Raw genomic sequence first — 20,429 nt, forward strand, 5'->3', positions numbered from 1 at the left:
GAATCTGTGGATTCAGGTGGCCAACCCGTCTATCCCCAACCTGGGCGGACTGACACAGGATCCCGGACGAGCCCCCAAAAACTGTGGTGGAAAATACTCTGGTCTTGAGAAGTTGTAATACATCTAAGAGTCAACTGTCTTCTTACAATGAACATTTTATTATAAACTAATACAAGCACACGCTGGAGCTTGGAGAGAGAACGCTCTCTCCAGATGCTGAAGTAACACCCGATTATAAACCATGCTTAACTCCTCCTAGTTGCTGGGCAGACCACAGAAAACAATCATTCTCTTCCTGACCTTTAACCTTAAGCAACTGGTCAACCAAGCAGTTGACAAAAAACAGATGTCCTGCAGGAAACTCTTCCTGTCTCAGACTTTGTCTGCACATTCCAGACAAGGATCATATAACTTAAAGAAAGCTTTGTGCATTGACACAAAACACAGCAGGATCACAGCAAATCAATGCATATATGTCTAATACTTAATTCAAACCAAACTCATAACAATTTTCCCCAACACCAGCTGGTCCAGATCCCACATGTCCAGCTGGTCCAGATCCTACATGTCCTGCTGGTCCAGATCCTACATGTCCAGCTGCTCCAGATCCTACATGTCCTGCTGGTCCAGATCCTACATGTCCAGCTGGTCCAGATCCTACATGTCCAGCTGGTCCAGATCCTACATGTCCTGCTGGTCCAGATCCTACATGTCCTGCTGGTCCAGATCCTACATGTCCTGCTGGTCCAGATCCTACATGTCCTGCTGGTCCAGATCCCGCATGTCCTGCTGGTCCAGATCCTGCATGTCCTGCTGGTCCAGATCCTACATGTCCTGCTGGTCCAGATCCCACATGTCCTGCTGGTCCAGATCCTACATGTCCAGCTGGTCCAGATCCTACATGTCCAGCTGGTCCAGATCCCACATGTCCTGCTGGTCCTGCTTAAAGACAGTGTTTTGTATTATTATTATTTGTGTGTGCAGATCACGGTTTTCCGGATGGGCTCGGAGGGACAGCAGGACATTGAGATGTCCATTCTCACGGCGCTGCTGAAGGGTAAAAAACTGTTGTTTATTTTGTAGTTGTTTACATTAACAACGTTCTGAATGTGAGTGGTTCTGGTTTCAGGTACCAACGCATCGGCGCCGGACCAGCTGAGTTTGGCGCTGGCCTGGAACAGGGTGGACATCGCGCGCAGTCAGATATTTGTGTACGGACGCCACTGGCCTGTAAGTCCTCACAAACAAACAAATAAACTCTGAGGAGTCTGAAGAATGGTTCATTTAGCTCCGGTTCAGCTTGGTTCTGGTCCAACGTGTTTCTGGTCCAGCCTGGTTCTGAGCCAGGACGGTTTTTTCTCTTTCCAGCCAGCTAGTGCTCTGCCCAGGGAGCGTCCTAAAAGTCCAGCAGCTCAGAGACAATCTGGTCCCGGGGGAAAAGGGAAGGCCCGGGGAAAGAAGGGGAAGGGGGCTAAAACCAAACCTGATCCTCCTGAGGAGACTGACCCCCGCAAACTGGAGCTACTCAGCTGGGTAAGAACCTGGACCAATAAGAAGAGGTGGACATGGTTGTCATGGGGATGATGGTGATGTTGGTCTTTTAGGTGAACTCTTTGGAACAGGCCATGATGGACGCTCTGGTCTTGGATCGGGTGGACTTTGTGAAGCTGCTGATAGAGAATGGTGTCAACATTCATCAGTTCCTCACGATCCCGCGTCTGGAGGAGCTCTACAATACGGTGAGAAAAACCAGGGACAACTGTCCTCATGATGTCCTCATGATGTCAACATCTAATCCTCATCATGTCCTCATCATGTCCTCATCATGTCCTCATGATGTCAACATCTAATCCTCATCATGTCCTCATCATGTCCTCATCATGTCCTCATGATGTCCTCATGATGTCAACATCTAATCCTCATCATGTCCTCATCATGTCCTCATGATGTCAACATCTAATCCTCATCATGTCCTCATCATGTCCTCATCATGTCCTCATGATGTCCTCATGATGTCAACATCTCATCCTCATCATGTCCTCATCATGTACTCATCATGTCCTCATCTCATCCTCATCACGTCCTCATCATGTCCTCATCATGTCCTCATGATGTCCTCATCATGTCCTCATCACGTCCTCATCACGTCCTCATCACGTCCTCATCATGTCCTCATCACGTCCTCATCACGTCCTCATCATGTCCTCATCATGTTCTCATCACGTCCTCATCATGTCCTCATCACGTCCTGATTATGTCCTCATCGTGTCCTCATCATGTCCTTATGTCCTCATCATGTCTTCATCACATCCTCATCATATCCTCATCATGTCCTCATCGTGTCCTCATCATGTCCTCATCACGTCCTCATCATGTCCTCATCATGTCCTCATGACATCCTCATCATGTCCTCATCACGTCCTGATCATGTCCTCATCGTGTCCTCATCATGTCCTCATGTCCTCATCACGTCCTCATCATGTCCTCATCACGTCCTCATCATGTCCTCATCATGTCCTCATGATGTCCTCATCACGTCCTCATCATATCCTCATCATGTCCTCATGACGTCCTCATCATGTCCTCATCACGTCCTGATCATGTCCTCATCATGTCCTCATCATGTCCTTATGTCCTCATCATGTCTTCATCACGTCCTCATCATATCCTCATCATGTCCTCATCGTGTCCTCATCATGTCTTCATCACGTCCTCATCATGTCCTCATCACGTCCTGATCATGTCCTCATCGTGTCCTCATCATGTCCTCATCATGTCCTCATGACGTCCTCATCATATCCTCATCATGTCCTCATCACGTCCTCATCATGTCCTCATCATATCCTCATCATGTCTTCATGTCCTCATCATGTCCTGATGATGTCCTCATGTTCTCATTATGTCCTCATCATGTCCTCATCACGTCCTCATCACGTCCTTATCATGTCCTCATCACGTCCTCATGATGTCCTCATCATGTCCTCATGTCCTCATCATGTCCTCATGATATTCTCATCATGTCCTCATCACGTCCTCATCATGTCCTCATCACGTCCTCATCATGTCCTCATGATGTCCTCATCATGTCCTCATGTCCTCATCATATTCTCATCGTGTCCTCATCACGTCCTCATCATGTCCTCATCACGTCCTCATCATATCCTCATCATGTCCTCATCGTGTCCTCATCATGTCCTCATCACGTCCTCATCATGTCCTCATCATGTGCTCATCGTGTCCTCATCACGTCCTCATCATGTCCTCATCACGTCCTCATCATGTCCTCATCGTGTCCTCATCACGTCCTCATCATGTCCTCATGATGTCCTCATCATGTCCTCATGTCCTCATCACGTCCTAATCACGTCCTCATCATGTCCTCATCATATCCTCATCGTGTCCTCATCATGTCCTCATCATATCCTCATGACGTCCTCATCACGTCCTCATCATGTCCTCATCATATCCTCATTGTGTCCTCATCACGTCCTCATCATGTCCTCATCGTGTCCTCATCATGTCCTCATCATATCCTCATCATGTCCTCATCGTGTCCTCATCACGTCCTCATGTCCTCATGATGTCCTCATCATGTCCTCATGTTCTCATCACGTCCTCATCACGTCCTCATCATGTCCTCATCACGTCCTCATCATGTCCTCATCACGTCCTCATCATGTCCTCATGATGTCCTCATAACGTCCTCATCATATCCTCATCATGTCCTCATCACGTCCTCATCATGTCCTCATCACGTCCTTATCATGTCCTCATCGTGTCCTCATCATGTCCTCATCATGTCTGCATCACGTCCGCATCATATCCTCATCATGTCCTCATTGTGTCCTCATCATGTCCTCATCACGTCCTCATCATGTCCTCATCATGTCCTCATGACATCCTCATCATGTCCTCATCACGTCCTCATGTCCTCATCATGTCCTCATCCTGTCCTCATCACGTCCTCATCATGTCCTCATCGTGTCCTCATCACGTCCTCATCACGTCCTCATCATGTCCTCATCGTGTCCTCATCATGTCCTCATCATGTCCTCATCATGTCCTCATGATGTCCTCATGTCTCACTATGTCCTCATCACGTCCTCATCATGTCCTCATCACGTCCTCATCATGTCCTCATCATGTCCTCATCACGTCCTCATGTCCTCATCATATCCTCATCGTGTCCTCATCACGTCCTGATCATGTCCTCATCGTGTCCTCATCATGTCCTCATCATGTCCTCATGATGTCCTCACGTTCTCATGATGTCCTCATCATGTCCTCATGACGTCCTCATCATGTCCTCATCACGTCCTGATCATGTCCTCATCGTGTCCTCATCATGTCCTTATGTCCTCATCACGTCCTCATCATGTCCTCATCACGTCCTGATCATGTCCTCATCGTGTCTTCATCATGTCCTCATCATGTCCTCATGACGTCCTCATCATGTCCTCATCACGACCTGATCATGTCCTCATGACACCCTCATCATGTCCTCATCAAGTCCTGATCATGTCCTCATCATGTCCTCATCATATCCTCATCGTTTCCTCATCACGTCCTCATCATGTCCTCATCACGTCCTGATCATGTCCTCATCACGTCCTCATCATATCCTCATCATGTCTTCATGTCCTCATCATGTCCTCATGATGTCCTCATGTTCTCATCATGTCCTCATCATGTCCTCATCATGTCCTCATCACGTCCTCATCACGTCCTCATCATGTCCTCATCATGTTCTCATCACGTCCTCATCATGTCCTCATCACGTCCTGATTATGTCCTCATCGTGTCCTCATCATGTCCTTATGTCCTCATCATGTCTTCATCACATCCTCATCATATCCTCATCATGTCCTCATCGTGTCCTCATCATGTCCTCATCACGTCCTCATCATGTCCTCATCATGTCCTCATGACATCCTCATCATGTCCTCATCACGTCCTGATCATGTCCTCATCGTGTCCTCATCATGTCCTCATGTCCTCATCACGTCCTCATCATGTCCTCATCACGTCCTCATCATGTCCTCATCATGTCCTCATGATGTCCTCATCACGTCCTCATCATATCCTCATCATGTCCTCATGACGTCCTCATCATGTCCTCATCACGTCCTGATCATGTCCTCATCATGTCCTCATCATGTCCTTATGTCCTCATCATGTCTTCATCACGTCCTCATCATATCCTCATCATGTCCTCATCGTGTCCTCATCATGTCTTCATCACGTCCTCATCATGTCCTCATCATGTCCTCATGACATCCTCATCATGTCCTCATCACGTCCTGATCATGTCCTCATCGTGTCCTCATCATGTCCTCATCATGTCCTCATGACGTCCTCATCATATCCTCATCATGTCCTCATCACGTCCTCATCATGTCCTCATCATATCCTCATCATGTCTTCATGTCCTCATCATGTCCTGATGATGTCCTCATGTTCTCATTATGTCCTCATCATGTCCTCATCACGTCCTCATCACGTCCTTATCATGTCCTCATCACGTCCTCATGATGTCCTCATCATGTCCTCATGTCCTCATCATGTCCTCATGATATTCTCATCATGTCCTCATCACGTCCTCATCATGTCCTCATCACGTCCTCATCATGTCCTCATGATGTCCTCATCATGTCCTCATGTCCTCATCATATTCTCATCGTGTCCTCATCACGTCCTCATCATGTCCTCATCACGTCCTCATCATATCCTCATCATGTCCTCATCGTGTCCTCATCATGTCCTCATCACGTCCTCATCATGTCCTCATCATGTGCTCATCGTGTCCTCATCACGTCCTCATCATGTCCTCATCACGTCCTCATCATGTCCTCATCGTGTCCTCATCACGTCCTCATCATGTCCTCATGATGTCCTCATCATGTCCTCATGTCCTCATCACGTCCTAATCACGTCCTCATCATGTCCTCATCATATCCTCATCGTGTCCTCATCATGTCCTCATCATATCCTCATGACGTCCTCATCACGTCCTCATCATGTCCTCATCATATCCTCATTGTGTCCTCATCACGTCCTCATCATGTCCTCATCGTGTCCTCATCATGTCCTCATCATATCCTCATCATGTCCTCATCGTGTCCTCATCACGTCCTCATGTCCTCATGATGTCCTCATCATGTCCTCATGTTCTCATCACGTCCTCATCACGTCCTCATCATGTCCTCATCACGTCCTCATCATGTCCTCATCACGTCCTCATCATGTCCTCATGATGTCCTCATAACGTCCTCATCATATCCTCATCATGTCCTCATCACGTCCTCATCATGTCCTCATCACGTCCTTATCATGTCCTCATCGTGTCCTCATCATGTCCTTATGTCCTCATCATGTCTGCATCACGTCCGCATCATATCCTCATCATGTCCTCATTGTGTCCTCATCATGTCCTCATCACGTCCTCATCATGTCCTCATCATGTCCTCATGACGTCCTCATCATGTCCTCATCACGTCCTCATGTCCTCATCATGTCCTCATCCTGTCCTCATCACGTCCTCATCATGTCCTCATCGTGTCCTCATCACGTCCTCATCACGTCCTCATCATGTCCTCATCGTGTCCTCATCATGTCCTCATCATGTCCTCATCATGTCCTCATGATGTCCTCATGTCTCACTATGTCCTCATCACGTCCTCATCATGTCCTCATCACGTCCTCATCATGTCCTCATCATGTCCTCATCACGTCCTCATGTCCTCATCATATCCTCATCGTGTCCTCATCACGTCCTGATCATGTCCTCATCGTGTCCTCATCATGTCCTCATCATGTCCTCATGATGTCCTCACGTTCTCATGATGTCCTCATCATGTCCTCATGACGTCCTCATCATGTCCTCATCACGTCCTGATCATGTCCTCATCGTGTCCTCATCATGTCCTTATGTCCTCATCACGTCCTCATCATGTCCTCATCACGTCCTGATCATGTCCTCATCGTGTCTTCATCATGTCCTCATCATGTCCTCATGACGTCCTCATCATGTCCTCATCACGTCCTGATCATGTCCTCATGACACCCTCATCATGTCCTCATCAAGTCCTGATCATGTCCTCATCATGTCCTCATCATATCCTCATCGTGTCCTCATCACGTCCTCATCATGTCCTCATCACGTCCTGATCATGTCCTCATCACGTCCTCATCATATCCTCATCATGTCTTCATGTCCTCATCATGTCCTCATGATGTCCTCATGTTCTCATCATGTCCTCATCATGTCCTCATCATGTCCTCATCACGTCCTCATCATGTCCTCATCATGTCCTCATCGTGTCCTCATTACGTCCTCATCATGTCCTCATCGTGTCCTCATCACGTCCTCATCATGTCCTCATCACGTCCTCATGTCCTCATCATGTCCTCATCACGTCCTCATCATGTCCTCATCACGTCCTCATCATGTCCTTATGTCCTCATCATGTCTTCATCACATCCTCATCATATCCTCATCATGTCCTCATCGTGTCCTCATCACGTCCTCATCACGTCCTCATCATGTTCTCATGATGTCCTCATCATGTCCTCATGTCCTCATCACGTCCTCATCACGTCCTCATCATGTCCTCATCACGTCCTCATCATGTCCTCATGATGTCCTCATCACGTCCTCATCATATCCTCATCATGTCCTCATCGTGTCCTCATCATGTCCTCATCACGTCCTCATCATGTCCTCATCATGTCCTCATGACATCCTCATCATGTCCTCATCACGTCCTGATCATGTCCTCATCGTGTCCTCATCATGTCCTCATCATGTCCTCATGACGTCCTCATCATATCCTCATCGTGTCCTCATCACGTCCTCATCATGTCCTCATCACGTCCTCATCATGTCCTCATCACGTCCTCATCACGTCCTCATCATATCCTCATCATGTCTTCATGTCCTCATCATGTCCTGATGTCCTCATGTTCTCATTATGTCCTCATCATGTCCTCATCACGTCCTCATCACGTCCTCATCACGTCCTCATCATGTCCTCATCACGTCCTCATGATGTCCTCATCATGTCCTCATCATGTCCTCATGTCCTCATGATGTCCTCATGATGTCCTCATCATGTCCTTATGTCCTCATCATGTCTTCATCACGTCCTCATCATATCCTCATCATGTCTTCATCACGCCCTCATCATGTCCTCATGACATCCTCATCATGTCCTCATCACGTCCTGATCATGTCCTCATCGTGTCCTCATCATGTCCTCATCATGTCCTCATCACGTCCTTATCATGTCCTCATCGTGTCCTCATCATGTCCTTATGTCCTCATCATGTCTGCATCACGTCCGCATCATATCCTCATCATGTCCTCATTGTGTCCTCATCATGTCCTCATCATGTCTTCATCACGCCCTCATCATGTCCTCATGACATCCTCATCATGTCCTCATCACGTCCTGATCATGTCCTCATCGTGTCCTCATCATGTCCTCATCATGTCCTCATGACGTCCTCATCATATCCTCATCGTGTCCTCATCACGTCCTCATCATGTCCTCATCACGTCCTCATCATGTCCTCATCACGTCCTCATCACGTCCTCATCATATCCTCATCATGTCTTCATGTCCTCATCATGTCCTGATGTCCTCATGTTCTCATTATGTCCTCATCATGTCCTCATCACGTCCTCATCACGTCCTCATCATGTCCTCATCACGTCCTCATGATGTCCTCATCATGTCCTCATCATGTCCTCATGTCCTCATGATGTCCTCATGATGTCCTCATCATGTCCTCATCACGTCCTCATCACGTCCTCATCATGTCCTCATCACGTCCTCATCATGTCCTCATCATGTCCTCATGATGTGCTCATCATGTCCTCATGTCCTCATTATATCCTCATCGTGTCCTCATCACGTCCTTATCATGTCCTCATCACGTCCTCATCATATCCTCATCATGTCCTCATCGTGTCCTCATCATGTCCTCATTATATCCTCATCATGTCCTCATGACATTCTCATCATGTCCTCATCACGTCCTGATCATGTCCTCATCATATCCTCATCATGTCCTCATGACGTTCTCATCATGTCCTCATCATGTCCTCATGATGTCCTCATCATGTCCTCATGTCCTCATCATATCCTCATCGTGTCCTCATCACGTCCTTATCATGTCCTCATCATATCCTCATCATGTCCTCATCGTGTCCTCATCATGTCCTCATCATATCCTCATCATGTCCTCATGACGTTCTCATCATGTCCTCATCATATCCTCATCATGTCCTCATCATGTCCTCATGTCCTCATGATGTCCTCTTGATGTCCTCATCATGTCCTCATCACATCCTCATCACGTCCTCATCATGTCCTCATCACGTCCTCATCATGTCCTCATCATGTCCTCATGATGTCCTCATCATGTCCTCATGTCCTCATCATATCCTCATCGTGTCCTCATCACGTCCTTATCATGTCCTCATCATATCCTCATCATGTCCTCATCGTGTCCTCATCACGTCCTCATCATATCCTCATCATGTCCTCATCGTATCCTCATCATGTCCTCATCATATCCTCATCATGTCCTCATCGTGTCCTCATCATGTCCTCATCATATCCTCATCATGTCCTCATGACGTTCTCATCATGTCCTCATCACGTCCTGATCATGTCCTCATCGTGTCCTCATCATGTCCTTATGTCCTCATCATGTCCTCATCACATCCTCATCATATCCTCATCATGTCCTCATGATGTCCTCATCATGTCCTCATGTCCTCATCACGTCCTCATCATGTCCTCATCATATCCTCATCATGTCCTCATCGTGTCCTCATCATGTCCTCTTCATATCCTCATCATGTCCTCATCGTGTCCTCATCACGTCCTCATCGTGTCCTCATCTTGTCCTCATCATGTCCTCATCATGTCCTCATGATGTCCTCATGTTCTCATGATGTCCTCATCATGTCCTCATGACGTCCTCATCATGTCCTCATCACGTCCTCATCATATCCTCATCATGTCCTCATGACGTCCTCATTATGTCCTCATCATGTCCTCATGACGTGCTCATCATGTCCTCATCACGTCCTGATCATGTCCTCATCGTGTCCTCATGATGTCCTCATCACGTCCTCATCATATCCTCATCATGTCCTCATGTTCTCATCATGTCCTCATGTCCTCATCATGTCTTCATCACATCCTCATCATATCCTCATCATGTCCTCATCGTGTCCTCATGATGTCCTCATCACGTCCTCATCACGTCCTCATCATGTCCTCATGATGTCCTCATCACGTCCTCATCATATCCTCATCATGTCCTCATCACGTCTTCATCACGTCCTCATCATATCCTCATCATGTCCTCATCGTGTCCTCATCATGTCCTTATGTCCTCGTCATGTCTTCATCACGTCCTCATCATATCCTCATCATGTCCTCATCGTGTCCTCATCATGTCCTCATCACGTCCTCATCATGTCCTCATCATGTCCTCATGACACCCTCATCATGTCCTCATCAAGTCCTGATCATGTCCTCATCGTGTCCTCATCATGTCCTCATCATGTCCTCATGACGTCCTCATCATATCCTCATCGTGTCCTCATCACGTCCTCATCATGTCCTTATCACGTCCTCATCATGTCCTCATCACGTCCTCATCATATCCTCATCATGTCTTCATGTCCTCATCATGTCCTCATGATGTCTTCATGTTCTCATGATGTCCTCATCATGTCCTCATCACGTCCTCATCATGTCCTCATCATGTCCTCATCACGTCCTCATCGTGTCCTCATTACGTCCTCATCATGTCCTCATCGTGTCCTCATCACGTCCTCATCATGTCCTCATCACGTCCTCATCACGTCCTCATGTCCTCATCATGTCCTCATCGTGTCCTCATCATGTCCTCATCATGTCCTCATGACGTCCTCATCATATCCTCATCGTGTCCTCATCACGTCCTCATCATGTCCTTATCACGTCCTCATCATGTCCTCATCACGTCCTCATCATATCCTCATCATGTCTTCATGTCCTCATCATGTCCTCATGATGTCTTCATGTTCTCATGATGTCCTCATCATGTCCTCATCACGTCCTCATCATGTCCTCATCATGTCCTCATCACGTCCTCATCGTGTCCTCATTACGTCCTCATCATGTCCTCATCGTGTCCTCATCACGTCCTCATCATGTCCTCATCACGTCCTCATGTCCTCATCATGTCCTCATCACGTCGTCATCATGTCCTTATGTCCTCATCATGTCTTCATCACATCCTCATCATATCCTCATAATGTCCTTATCACGTCCTCATCATGTCCTCATGATGTCCTCATCATGTCCTCATGTCCTCATCACGTCCTCATCATGTCCTCATCACGTCCTCATCATGTCCTCATCATGTCCTCATGATGTCCTCATCACGTCCTCATCATATCCTCATCATGTCCTCATGACGTCCTCATCATGTCCTCATCACGTCCTGATCAAATCCTCATCGTGTCCTCATCATGTCCTTATGTCCTCATCATGTCTTCATCACGTCCTCATCATATCCTCATCATGTCTTCATCACGTCCTCATCATATCCTCATCATGTCCTCATCGTGTCCTCATCATGTCCTCATCATGTCCTCATGACATCCTCATCATGTCCTCATCACGTCCTGATCATGTCCTCATCGTGTCCTCATCATGTCCTTATGTCCTCATCATGTCTTCATCACATCCTCATCATATCCACATCATGTCCTCATCGTGTCCTCATCACGTCCTCATCACGTCCTCATCATGTCCTCATGATGTCCTCATCACGTCCTCATCATATCATCATGTCCTCATCACGTCTTCATCACGTCCTCATCATATCCTCATCATGTCCTCATCGTGTCCTCATCATGTCCTTATGTCCTCGTCATGTCTTCATCACGTCCTCATCATATCCTCATCATGTCCTCATCGTGTCCTCATCATGTCCTCATCACGTCCTCATCATGTCCTCATCATGTCCTCATGACACCCTCATCATGTCCTCATCAAGTCCTGATCATGTCCTCATCTTGTCCTCATCATGTCCTCATGACGTCCTCATCATATCCTCATCGTGTCCTCATCACGTCCTCATCATGTCCTTATCACGTCCTCATCATGTCCTCATCACGTCCTCATTACGTCCTCATCATGTCCTCATCGTGTCCTCATCATGTCCTCATCATGTCCTCATGTCCTCATCACGTCCTCATCATGTCCTTATGTCCTCATCATGTCTTCATCACATCCTCATCATATCCTCATCATGTCCTTATCACGTCCTCATCATGTCCTCATGATGTCCTCATCATGTCTTCATGTCCTCATCATGTCCTCATGATGTCTTCATGTTCTCATGATGTCCTCATCATGTCCTCATCACGTCCTTATCATGTCCTCATCATGTCCTCATCACGTCCTCATCGTGTCCTCATCACGTCCTCATCATGTCCTCATCACGTCCTCATCATGTCCTCATCATGTCCTCATCACGTCCTCATCGTGTCCTCATCATGTCCTCATCATGTCCTCATCACGTCCTCATCATGTCCTTATGTCCTCATCATGTCTTCATCACATCCTCATCATATCATCATGTCCTTATCACGTCCTCATCATGTCCTCATGATGTCCTCATCATGTCCTCATGTCCTCATCACGTCCTCATCACGTCCTCATCATGTCCTCATCACGTCCTCATCATGTCCTCATCATGTCCTCATGATGTCCTCATCACGTCCTCATCATATCCTCATCATGTCCTCATGACGTCCTCATCATGTCCTCATCACGTCCTGATCATATCCTCATCGTGTCCTCATCATGTCCTTATGTCCTCATCATGTCTTCATCACGTCCTCATCACGTCCTCATCATATCCTCATCATGTCCTCATCGTGTCCTCATCATGTCCTCATCATGTCCTCATGACATCCTCATCATGTCCTCATCACGTCCTGATCATGTCTTCATCACGTCCTCATCATATCCTCATCATGTCCTCATCGTGTCCTCATCATGTCCTCATCATGTCCTCATGACATCCTCATCATGTCCTCATCACGTCCTGATCATGTCCTCATCATGTCCTCATCATGTCCTCATCATGTCCTCATCGTGTCCTAATCATGTCCTCATCATGTGCTCATGACATCCTCATCATGTCCTCATCACGTCCTGATCATGTCCTCATCGTGTCCTCATCATGTCCTTATGTCCTCATCATGTCCTCATCACGTCCTCATCATGTCCTCATCATGTCCTCATGACGTCCTCATCATTTCCTCATCACGTCCTCATCATGTCCTCATCGTGTCCTCATCACGTCCTCATCATGTCCTCATGATGTCCTCATCATGTCCTCATGTCCTCATCACGTCCTCATCATGTCCTCATCATGTCCTCATCGTGTCCTCATCATGTCCTCATGACGTCCTCATCACGTCCTCATCATGTCCTCATCATATCCTCATCGTGTCCTCATCATGTCCTCATCATGTCCTCATGACGTCCTCATCACGTCCTCATGATGTCCTCATGTCCTCATCACGTCCTCATCATGTCCTCATCATGTCCTCATCATATCCTCATCGTGTCCTCATCACGTCCTCATCATGTCCTCATGATGTCCTCATCATGTCCTCATGTCCTCATCACGTCCTCATCATGTCCTCATCATGTCCTCATCGTGTCCTCATCATGTCCTCATGACGTCCTCATGACGTCCTCATCACGTCCTCATCATGTCCTCATCATATCCTCATCGTGTCCTCATCATGTCCTCATCATGTCCTCATGACGTCCTCATCACGTCCTCATGATGTCCTCATGTCCTCATCACGTCCTCATCATGTCCTCATCATGTCCTCATCATATCCTCATCGTGTCCTCATCACGTCCTCATCATATCCTCATCATGTCCTCATCATATCCTCATCATGTCCTCATCACGTCCTCATCACGTCCTCATCATGTCCTCATGATGTCCTCATCATGTCCTCATGTCCTCATCACGTCCTCATCACGTCCTCATCATGTCCTCATCACGTCCTCATCATGTCCTCATCACGTCCTCATCATGTCCTCATCATGCCCTCATGATGTCCTCATCACGTCCTCATCATATCCTCATCATGTCCTCATGACGTCCTCATCATGTCCTCATCACGTCCTTATCATGTCCTCATCATGTCTGCATCACGTCCTCATCATATCCTCATCATGTCCTCATCGTGTCCTCATCATGTCCTCATCACGTCCTCATCATGTCCTCATGACATCCTCATCATGTCCTCATCACGTCCTCATGTCCTCATCATGTCCTCATCCTGTCCTCATCACGTCCTCATCATGTCCTCATTGTGTCCTCATCACATCCTCATCACGTCCTCATCATGTCCTCATCACGTCCTGATCTTGTCCTCATCGTGTCCTCATCATGTCCTCATCATGTCCTCATGATGTCCTCATGTTCTCATGATGTCCTCATCATGTCCTCATCATGTCCTCATGACGTCCTCATCATGTCCTCATCACGTCCTGATCATGTCTTCATCGTGTCCTCATCATGTCCTTATGTCCTCATCACGTCCTCATAATGTCCTCATCACGTCCTCATCATGTCCTCATCATGTCCTCATGATGTCCTCATCACGTCCTCATCATGTCCTCATGACGTCCTCATCGTGTCCTCATCACGTCCTGATCATGTCCTCATCGTGTCCTCATCATGTCCTCATCACGTCCTCATCATGTCCTCATGACACCCTCATCATGTCCTCATCAAGTCCTGATCATGTCGTCATCGTGTCCTCATCATGTCCTCATCATGTCCTCATGACGTCCTCATCATATCCTCATCGTGTCCTCATCATGTCCTCATCATGTCCTCATCACGTCCTCATAATGTCCTCATCATATCCTCATCATGTCTTCATGTCCTCATCATGTCCTCATGATGTCCTCATGTTCTCATGATGTCCTCATCATGTCCTCATCACGTCCTCATCATGTCCTCATCATGTCCTCATCTCGTCCTCATCGTGTCCTCATTACGTCCTCATCATGTCCTAATCGTGTCCTCATCACGTCCTCATCATGTCCTCATCACGTCCTCATGTCCTCATCATGTCCTCATCACGTCCTCATCATGTCCTCATCACGTCCTCATCATGTCCTCATCATGTCCTCATGTCCTCATCACGTCCTCATCGCGTCCTCATGATGTCCTCATCACGTCTTCATCATGTCCTCATGTCCTCATCATGTCCTCATCACGTCCTCATCATGTCCTCATCATGTCCTCATCATGTCGTCATGTCATCATGTTCTCATTATGTCCTCATCATGTCCTCATCACGTCCTCATCACGTCCTCATCATGTCCTCATCACGTCCTCATGATGTCCTCATGATGTCCTCATGATGTCCTCATCATGTCCTCATCACGTCCTCATCACGTCATCATGTCCTCATCACGTCCTCATCATGTCCTAATGATGTCCTCATCATGTCCTCATGTCCTCATCATATCCTCACCGTGTCCTCATCGTGTCCTCATCATGTCCTCATCATATCCTCATCATGTCCTCATCATATCCTCATCATGTCCTCATCACGTCCTCATCATGTCCTCATCGTGTCCTCATCACGTCCTCATCACGTTCTCATCATGTCCTCATCACGTCCTGATCATGTCCTCATCGTGTCCTCATCATGTCCTTATGTCCTCATCATGTCCTCATCACATCCTCATCATATCCTCATCATGTCCTCATCATGTCCTCATGACGTCCTCATCATGTCCTCATCACGTCCTGATCATGTCCTCATCGTGTCCTCATCATGTCTTCATCACATCCTCATGATATCCTCATCATGTCCTCATCATATCCTCATCATGTCCTCATCACGTCCTCATCATGTCCTCATCGTGTCCTCATCACGTCCTCATCACGTCCTCATCATGTCCCCATGATGTCCTCATCATATCCTCATCATGTCTTCATCACATCCTCATCATATCCTCATCATGTCCTCATCATGTCCTCATCGTGTCCTCATCATGTCTTCATCACATCCTCATCATATCCTCATCATGTCCTCATCATATCCTCATCATGTCCTCATCACGTCCTCATCATGTCCTCATCGTGTCCTCATCACGTCCTCATCACGTCCTCATCATGTCCCCATGATGTCCTCATCATATCCTCATCATGTCCTCATCGTGTCCTCATCATGTCCTCATCACGTCCTGATCATGTCCTCATCGTGTCCTCATCATATCCTCATCGTGTCCTCATCACGTCCTCATCATGTCCTCATCACGTCCTCATCATATCCTCATCATGTCCTCATCGTGTCCTCATCATGTCCTCATCGTGTCCTCATCACGTCCTCAGCACGTCCTCATCATGTCCTCATGATGTCCTCATCATATCCTCATCATGTCCTCATTGTCTCCTCATCATGTCCTCATCATATCCTCATCATGTCCTCATGACGTTCTCATCATGTCCTCATCACGTCCTGATCATGTCCTCATCATGTCCTCATCATGTCCTCATGTCCTTATCACGTCCTCATCGTTTCCTCATCATGTCCTCATGATGTCCTCATCATGTCCTCATCATGTCCTCATTATGTCCTCATCATGTCCTCATGTCCTCATCATGTCCTCATCACGTCCTCATCATGTCCTCATCACGTCCTCATCACGTCCTCATAATGTCCTCATCATGTCCTCATCACGTCCTCATCATATCCTCATCATGTCCTCATCGTGTCCTCATCATGTCCTCATCATATCCTCATGTCCTCATCACGTCCTCATCACGTCCTCATCATGACCTCATCATATCCTCATCATGTCCTCATCATATCCTCATCATGTCCTCATCGTGTCCTCATCATGTCCTCATCATATCCTCATCATGTCCTCATGACGTTCTCATCATGTCCTCATCACGTCCTCATCATGTCCTCATTACGTCCTCATCATGTCCTCATGTCCTCATCATTTCCTCATCACGTCCTCATCATGTCCTCATGATGTCCTCATCACGTCCTCATAATGTCCTCATCATGTCCTCATCACGTCCTCATCATGTCCTCATCATGTCCTCATGACGTCCTCATCATGTCCTCATCACGTCCTGATCATGTCCTCATCGTGTCCTCATCATGTCCTTATGTCCTCATCATGTCTTCATCACGTCCTCATCATATCCTCATCATGTCCTCATCGTGTCCACATCATGTTCTCATCACGTCCTCATCATGTCCTCATCATGTCCTCATGACATCCTTATCATGTCCTCATCACGTCCTGATCATGTCCTCATCGTGTCCTCATCATGTCTTCATCATGTCCTCATCATGTCCTCATGACGTCCTCATCATAATCTCATTATGTCCTCATCATGTCCTCATCACGTCCTCATCACGTCCTCATCACATCCTCATGATGTCCTCATCATGTCCTCATCATGTCCTCATGTCCTCATGATGTCCTCATGATGTCCTCATCATGTCCTCATCACGTCCTCATCACGTCCTCATCATGTCCTCATCATGTCCTCATCATGTCCTCATGTCCTCATCATATCCTCATCGTGTCCTCATCACGTCCTCATCATGTCCTCATCACGTCCTCATCATGTCCTCATCATGTCCCCATGATGTCCCCATAATGTCCTCATGTCCTCATCATATCCTCATTGTGTCCTCATCACGTCCTCATCATATCCTCATCATGTCCTCATCATGTCCTCATCATGTCCTCATGACGTCCTCATCATGTCCTCATCACGTCCTGATCATGTCCTCATCATGTCCTCATGACGTCCTCATCATGTCCTCATCACGTCCTGATCATGTCCTCATCGTGTCCTGATCATGTCCTCATCACGTCCTCATCATGTCCTCATCATGTCCTCATGACGTCCTCATCATGTCCTCATCACGTCCTGATCATGTCCTCATCATGTCCTCATCACGTCCTCATCATGTCCTCATCATGTCCTCATCACGTCCTCATCATGTCCTCAACATGTCCTCATGACGTCCTCATCATGTCCTCATCACGTCCTGATCATGTCCTCATCGTGTCCTCATCATGTCCTCATGACGTCCTCATCATATCCTCATTGTGTCCTCATCACGTCCTCATCATGTCCTCATGACATCCTCATCATGTCCTCATCACGTCCTGATCATGTCCTCATCGTGTCCTCATCATGTCCTCATCACGTCCTCATCATGTCCTCATCATGTCCTCATGACGTCCTCATCATGTCCTCATCACGTCCTGAACATGTCCTCATCGTGTCCTCATCATGTCCTTATGTCCTCATCATGTCCTCATGTCCTCATCATTTCCTCATCACGTCCTCATCATGTCCTCATGATGTCCTCATCACGTCCTCATAATGTCCTCATCATGTCCTCATCACGTCCTCATCATGTCCTCATCATGTCCTCATGACGTCCTCATCATGTCCTCATCACGTCCTGATCATGTCCTCATCGTGTCCTCATCATGTCCTTATGTCCTCATCATGTCTTCATCACGTCCTCATCATATCCTCATCATGTCCTCATCGTGTCCACATCATGTTCTCATCACGTCCTCATCATGTCCTCATCATGTCCTCATGACATCCTTATCATGTCCTCATCACGTCCTGATCATGTCCTCATCGTGTCCTCATCATGTCTTCATCATGTCCTCATCATGTCCTCATGACGTCCTCATCATAATCTCATTATGTCCTCATCATGTCCTCATCACGTCCTCATCACGTCCTCATCACATCCTCATGATGTCCTCATCATGTCCTCATCATGTCCTCATGTCCTCATGATGTCCTCATGACGTCCTCATCATGTCCTCATCACGTCCTGAACATGTCCTCATCGTGTCCTCATCATGTCCTTATGTCCTCATCATGTCCTCATGTCCTCATCATTTCCTCATCACGTCCTCATCATGTCCTCATGATGTCCTCATCACGTCCTCATAATGTCCTCATCATGTCCTCATCACGTCCTCATCATGTCCTCATCATGTCCTCATGACGTCCTCATCATGTCCTCATCACGTCCTGATCATGTCCTCATCGTGTCCTCATCATGTCCTTATGTCCTCATCATGTCTTCATCACGTCCTCATCATATCCTCATCATGTCCTCATCGTGTCCACATCATGTTCTCATCACGTCCTCATCATGTCCTCATCATGTCCTCATGACATCCTTATCATGTCCTCATCACGTCCTGATCATGTCCTCATCGTGTCCTCATCATGTCTTCATCATGTCCTCATCATGTCCTCATGACGTCCTCATCATAATCTCATTATGTCCTCATCATGTCCTCATCACGTCCTCATCACGTCCTCATCACATCCTCATGATGTCCTCATCATGTCCTCATCATGTCCTCATGTCCTCATGATGTCCTCATGATGTCCTCATCATGTCCTCATCACGTCCTCATCACGTCCTCATCATGTCCTCATGATGTCCTCATCATATCCTCATGTCCTCATCATATCCTCATCGTGTCCTCATCACGTCCTCATCATGTCCTCATCACGTCCTCATCATGTCCTCATCATGTCCCCATGATGTCCTCATAATGTCCTCATGTCCTCATCATATCCTCATTGTGTCCTCATCACGTCCTCATCATATCCTGATCATGTCCTCATCATGTCCTCATCATGTCCTCATGACGTCCTCATCATGTCCTCATCACGTCCTGATCATGTCCTCATCATGTCCTCATGACGTCCTCATCATGTCCTCATCACGTCCTGATCATGTCCTCATCGTGTCCTCATCATGTCCTCATCACGTCCTCATCATGTCCTCATCATGTCCTCATGACGTCCTCATCATGTCCTCATCACGTCCTGATCATGTCCTCATCGTGTCCTCATCATATCCTTATGTCCTCATCATGTCTTCATCACGTCCTCATCATATCCTCATCATGTCCTCATCGTGTCCTCATCATGTCCTCATCACGTCCTCATCATGTCCTGATCATGTCCTCATCATGTCCTCATCATGTCTTCATCATGTCCTCATCATGTCCTCATGATGTCCTCATCATATCCTCATTGTGTCCTCATCACGTCCTCATCATGTCCTCATCATGTCCTCATGACGTCCTCATCATGTCCTCATCACGTCCTGATCATGTCCTCATCGTGTCCTCATCATGTCCTTATGTCCTCATCATGTCTTCATCACATCCTCATCATATCCTCATCATGTCCTCATCGTTTCCTCATGATGTCCTCATCATGTCCTCATGTCCTCATCACGTCCTCATCACGTCCTCATCATGTCCTCATCATATCCT

The 20,429-nt window shown here is 47.3% G+C and overlaps 1 protein-coding gene across 1 annotated transcript in view; it reads left to right on the forward strand.

Annotated features, from left to right (window-relative positions):
* The window catches only part of trpm1a (transient receptor potential cation channel, subfamily M, member 1a), a gene marked incomplete at its 3' end in the record, with an annotated part of 223,195 nt that overhangs the window by 114,228 nt on the left and 88,538 nt on the right, over positions 1-20,429 (forward strand). The window contains exons 9-12 of the mRNA XM_079264958.1: positions 985-1,057; positions 1,130-1,230; positions 1,369-1,533; positions 1,605-1,739. Of these exons, the coding sequence (XP_079121084.1) occupies positions 985-1,057; positions 1,130-1,230; positions 1,369-1,533; positions 1,605-1,739 (474 nt within the window). The remainder of the gene's footprint in view (positions 1-984; positions 1,058-1,129; positions 1,231-1,368; positions 1,534-1,604; positions 1,740-20,429) is intronic.

This window comes from Telmatherina bonti (genome assembly GCF_933228915.1).
Source record: "Telmatherina bonti genome assembly, chromosome: 1".
In the NCBI taxonomy this organism is placed as follows: domain Eukaryota; kingdom Metazoa; phylum Chordata; class Actinopteri; order Atheriniformes; family Telmatherinidae; genus Telmatherina; species Telmatherina bonti.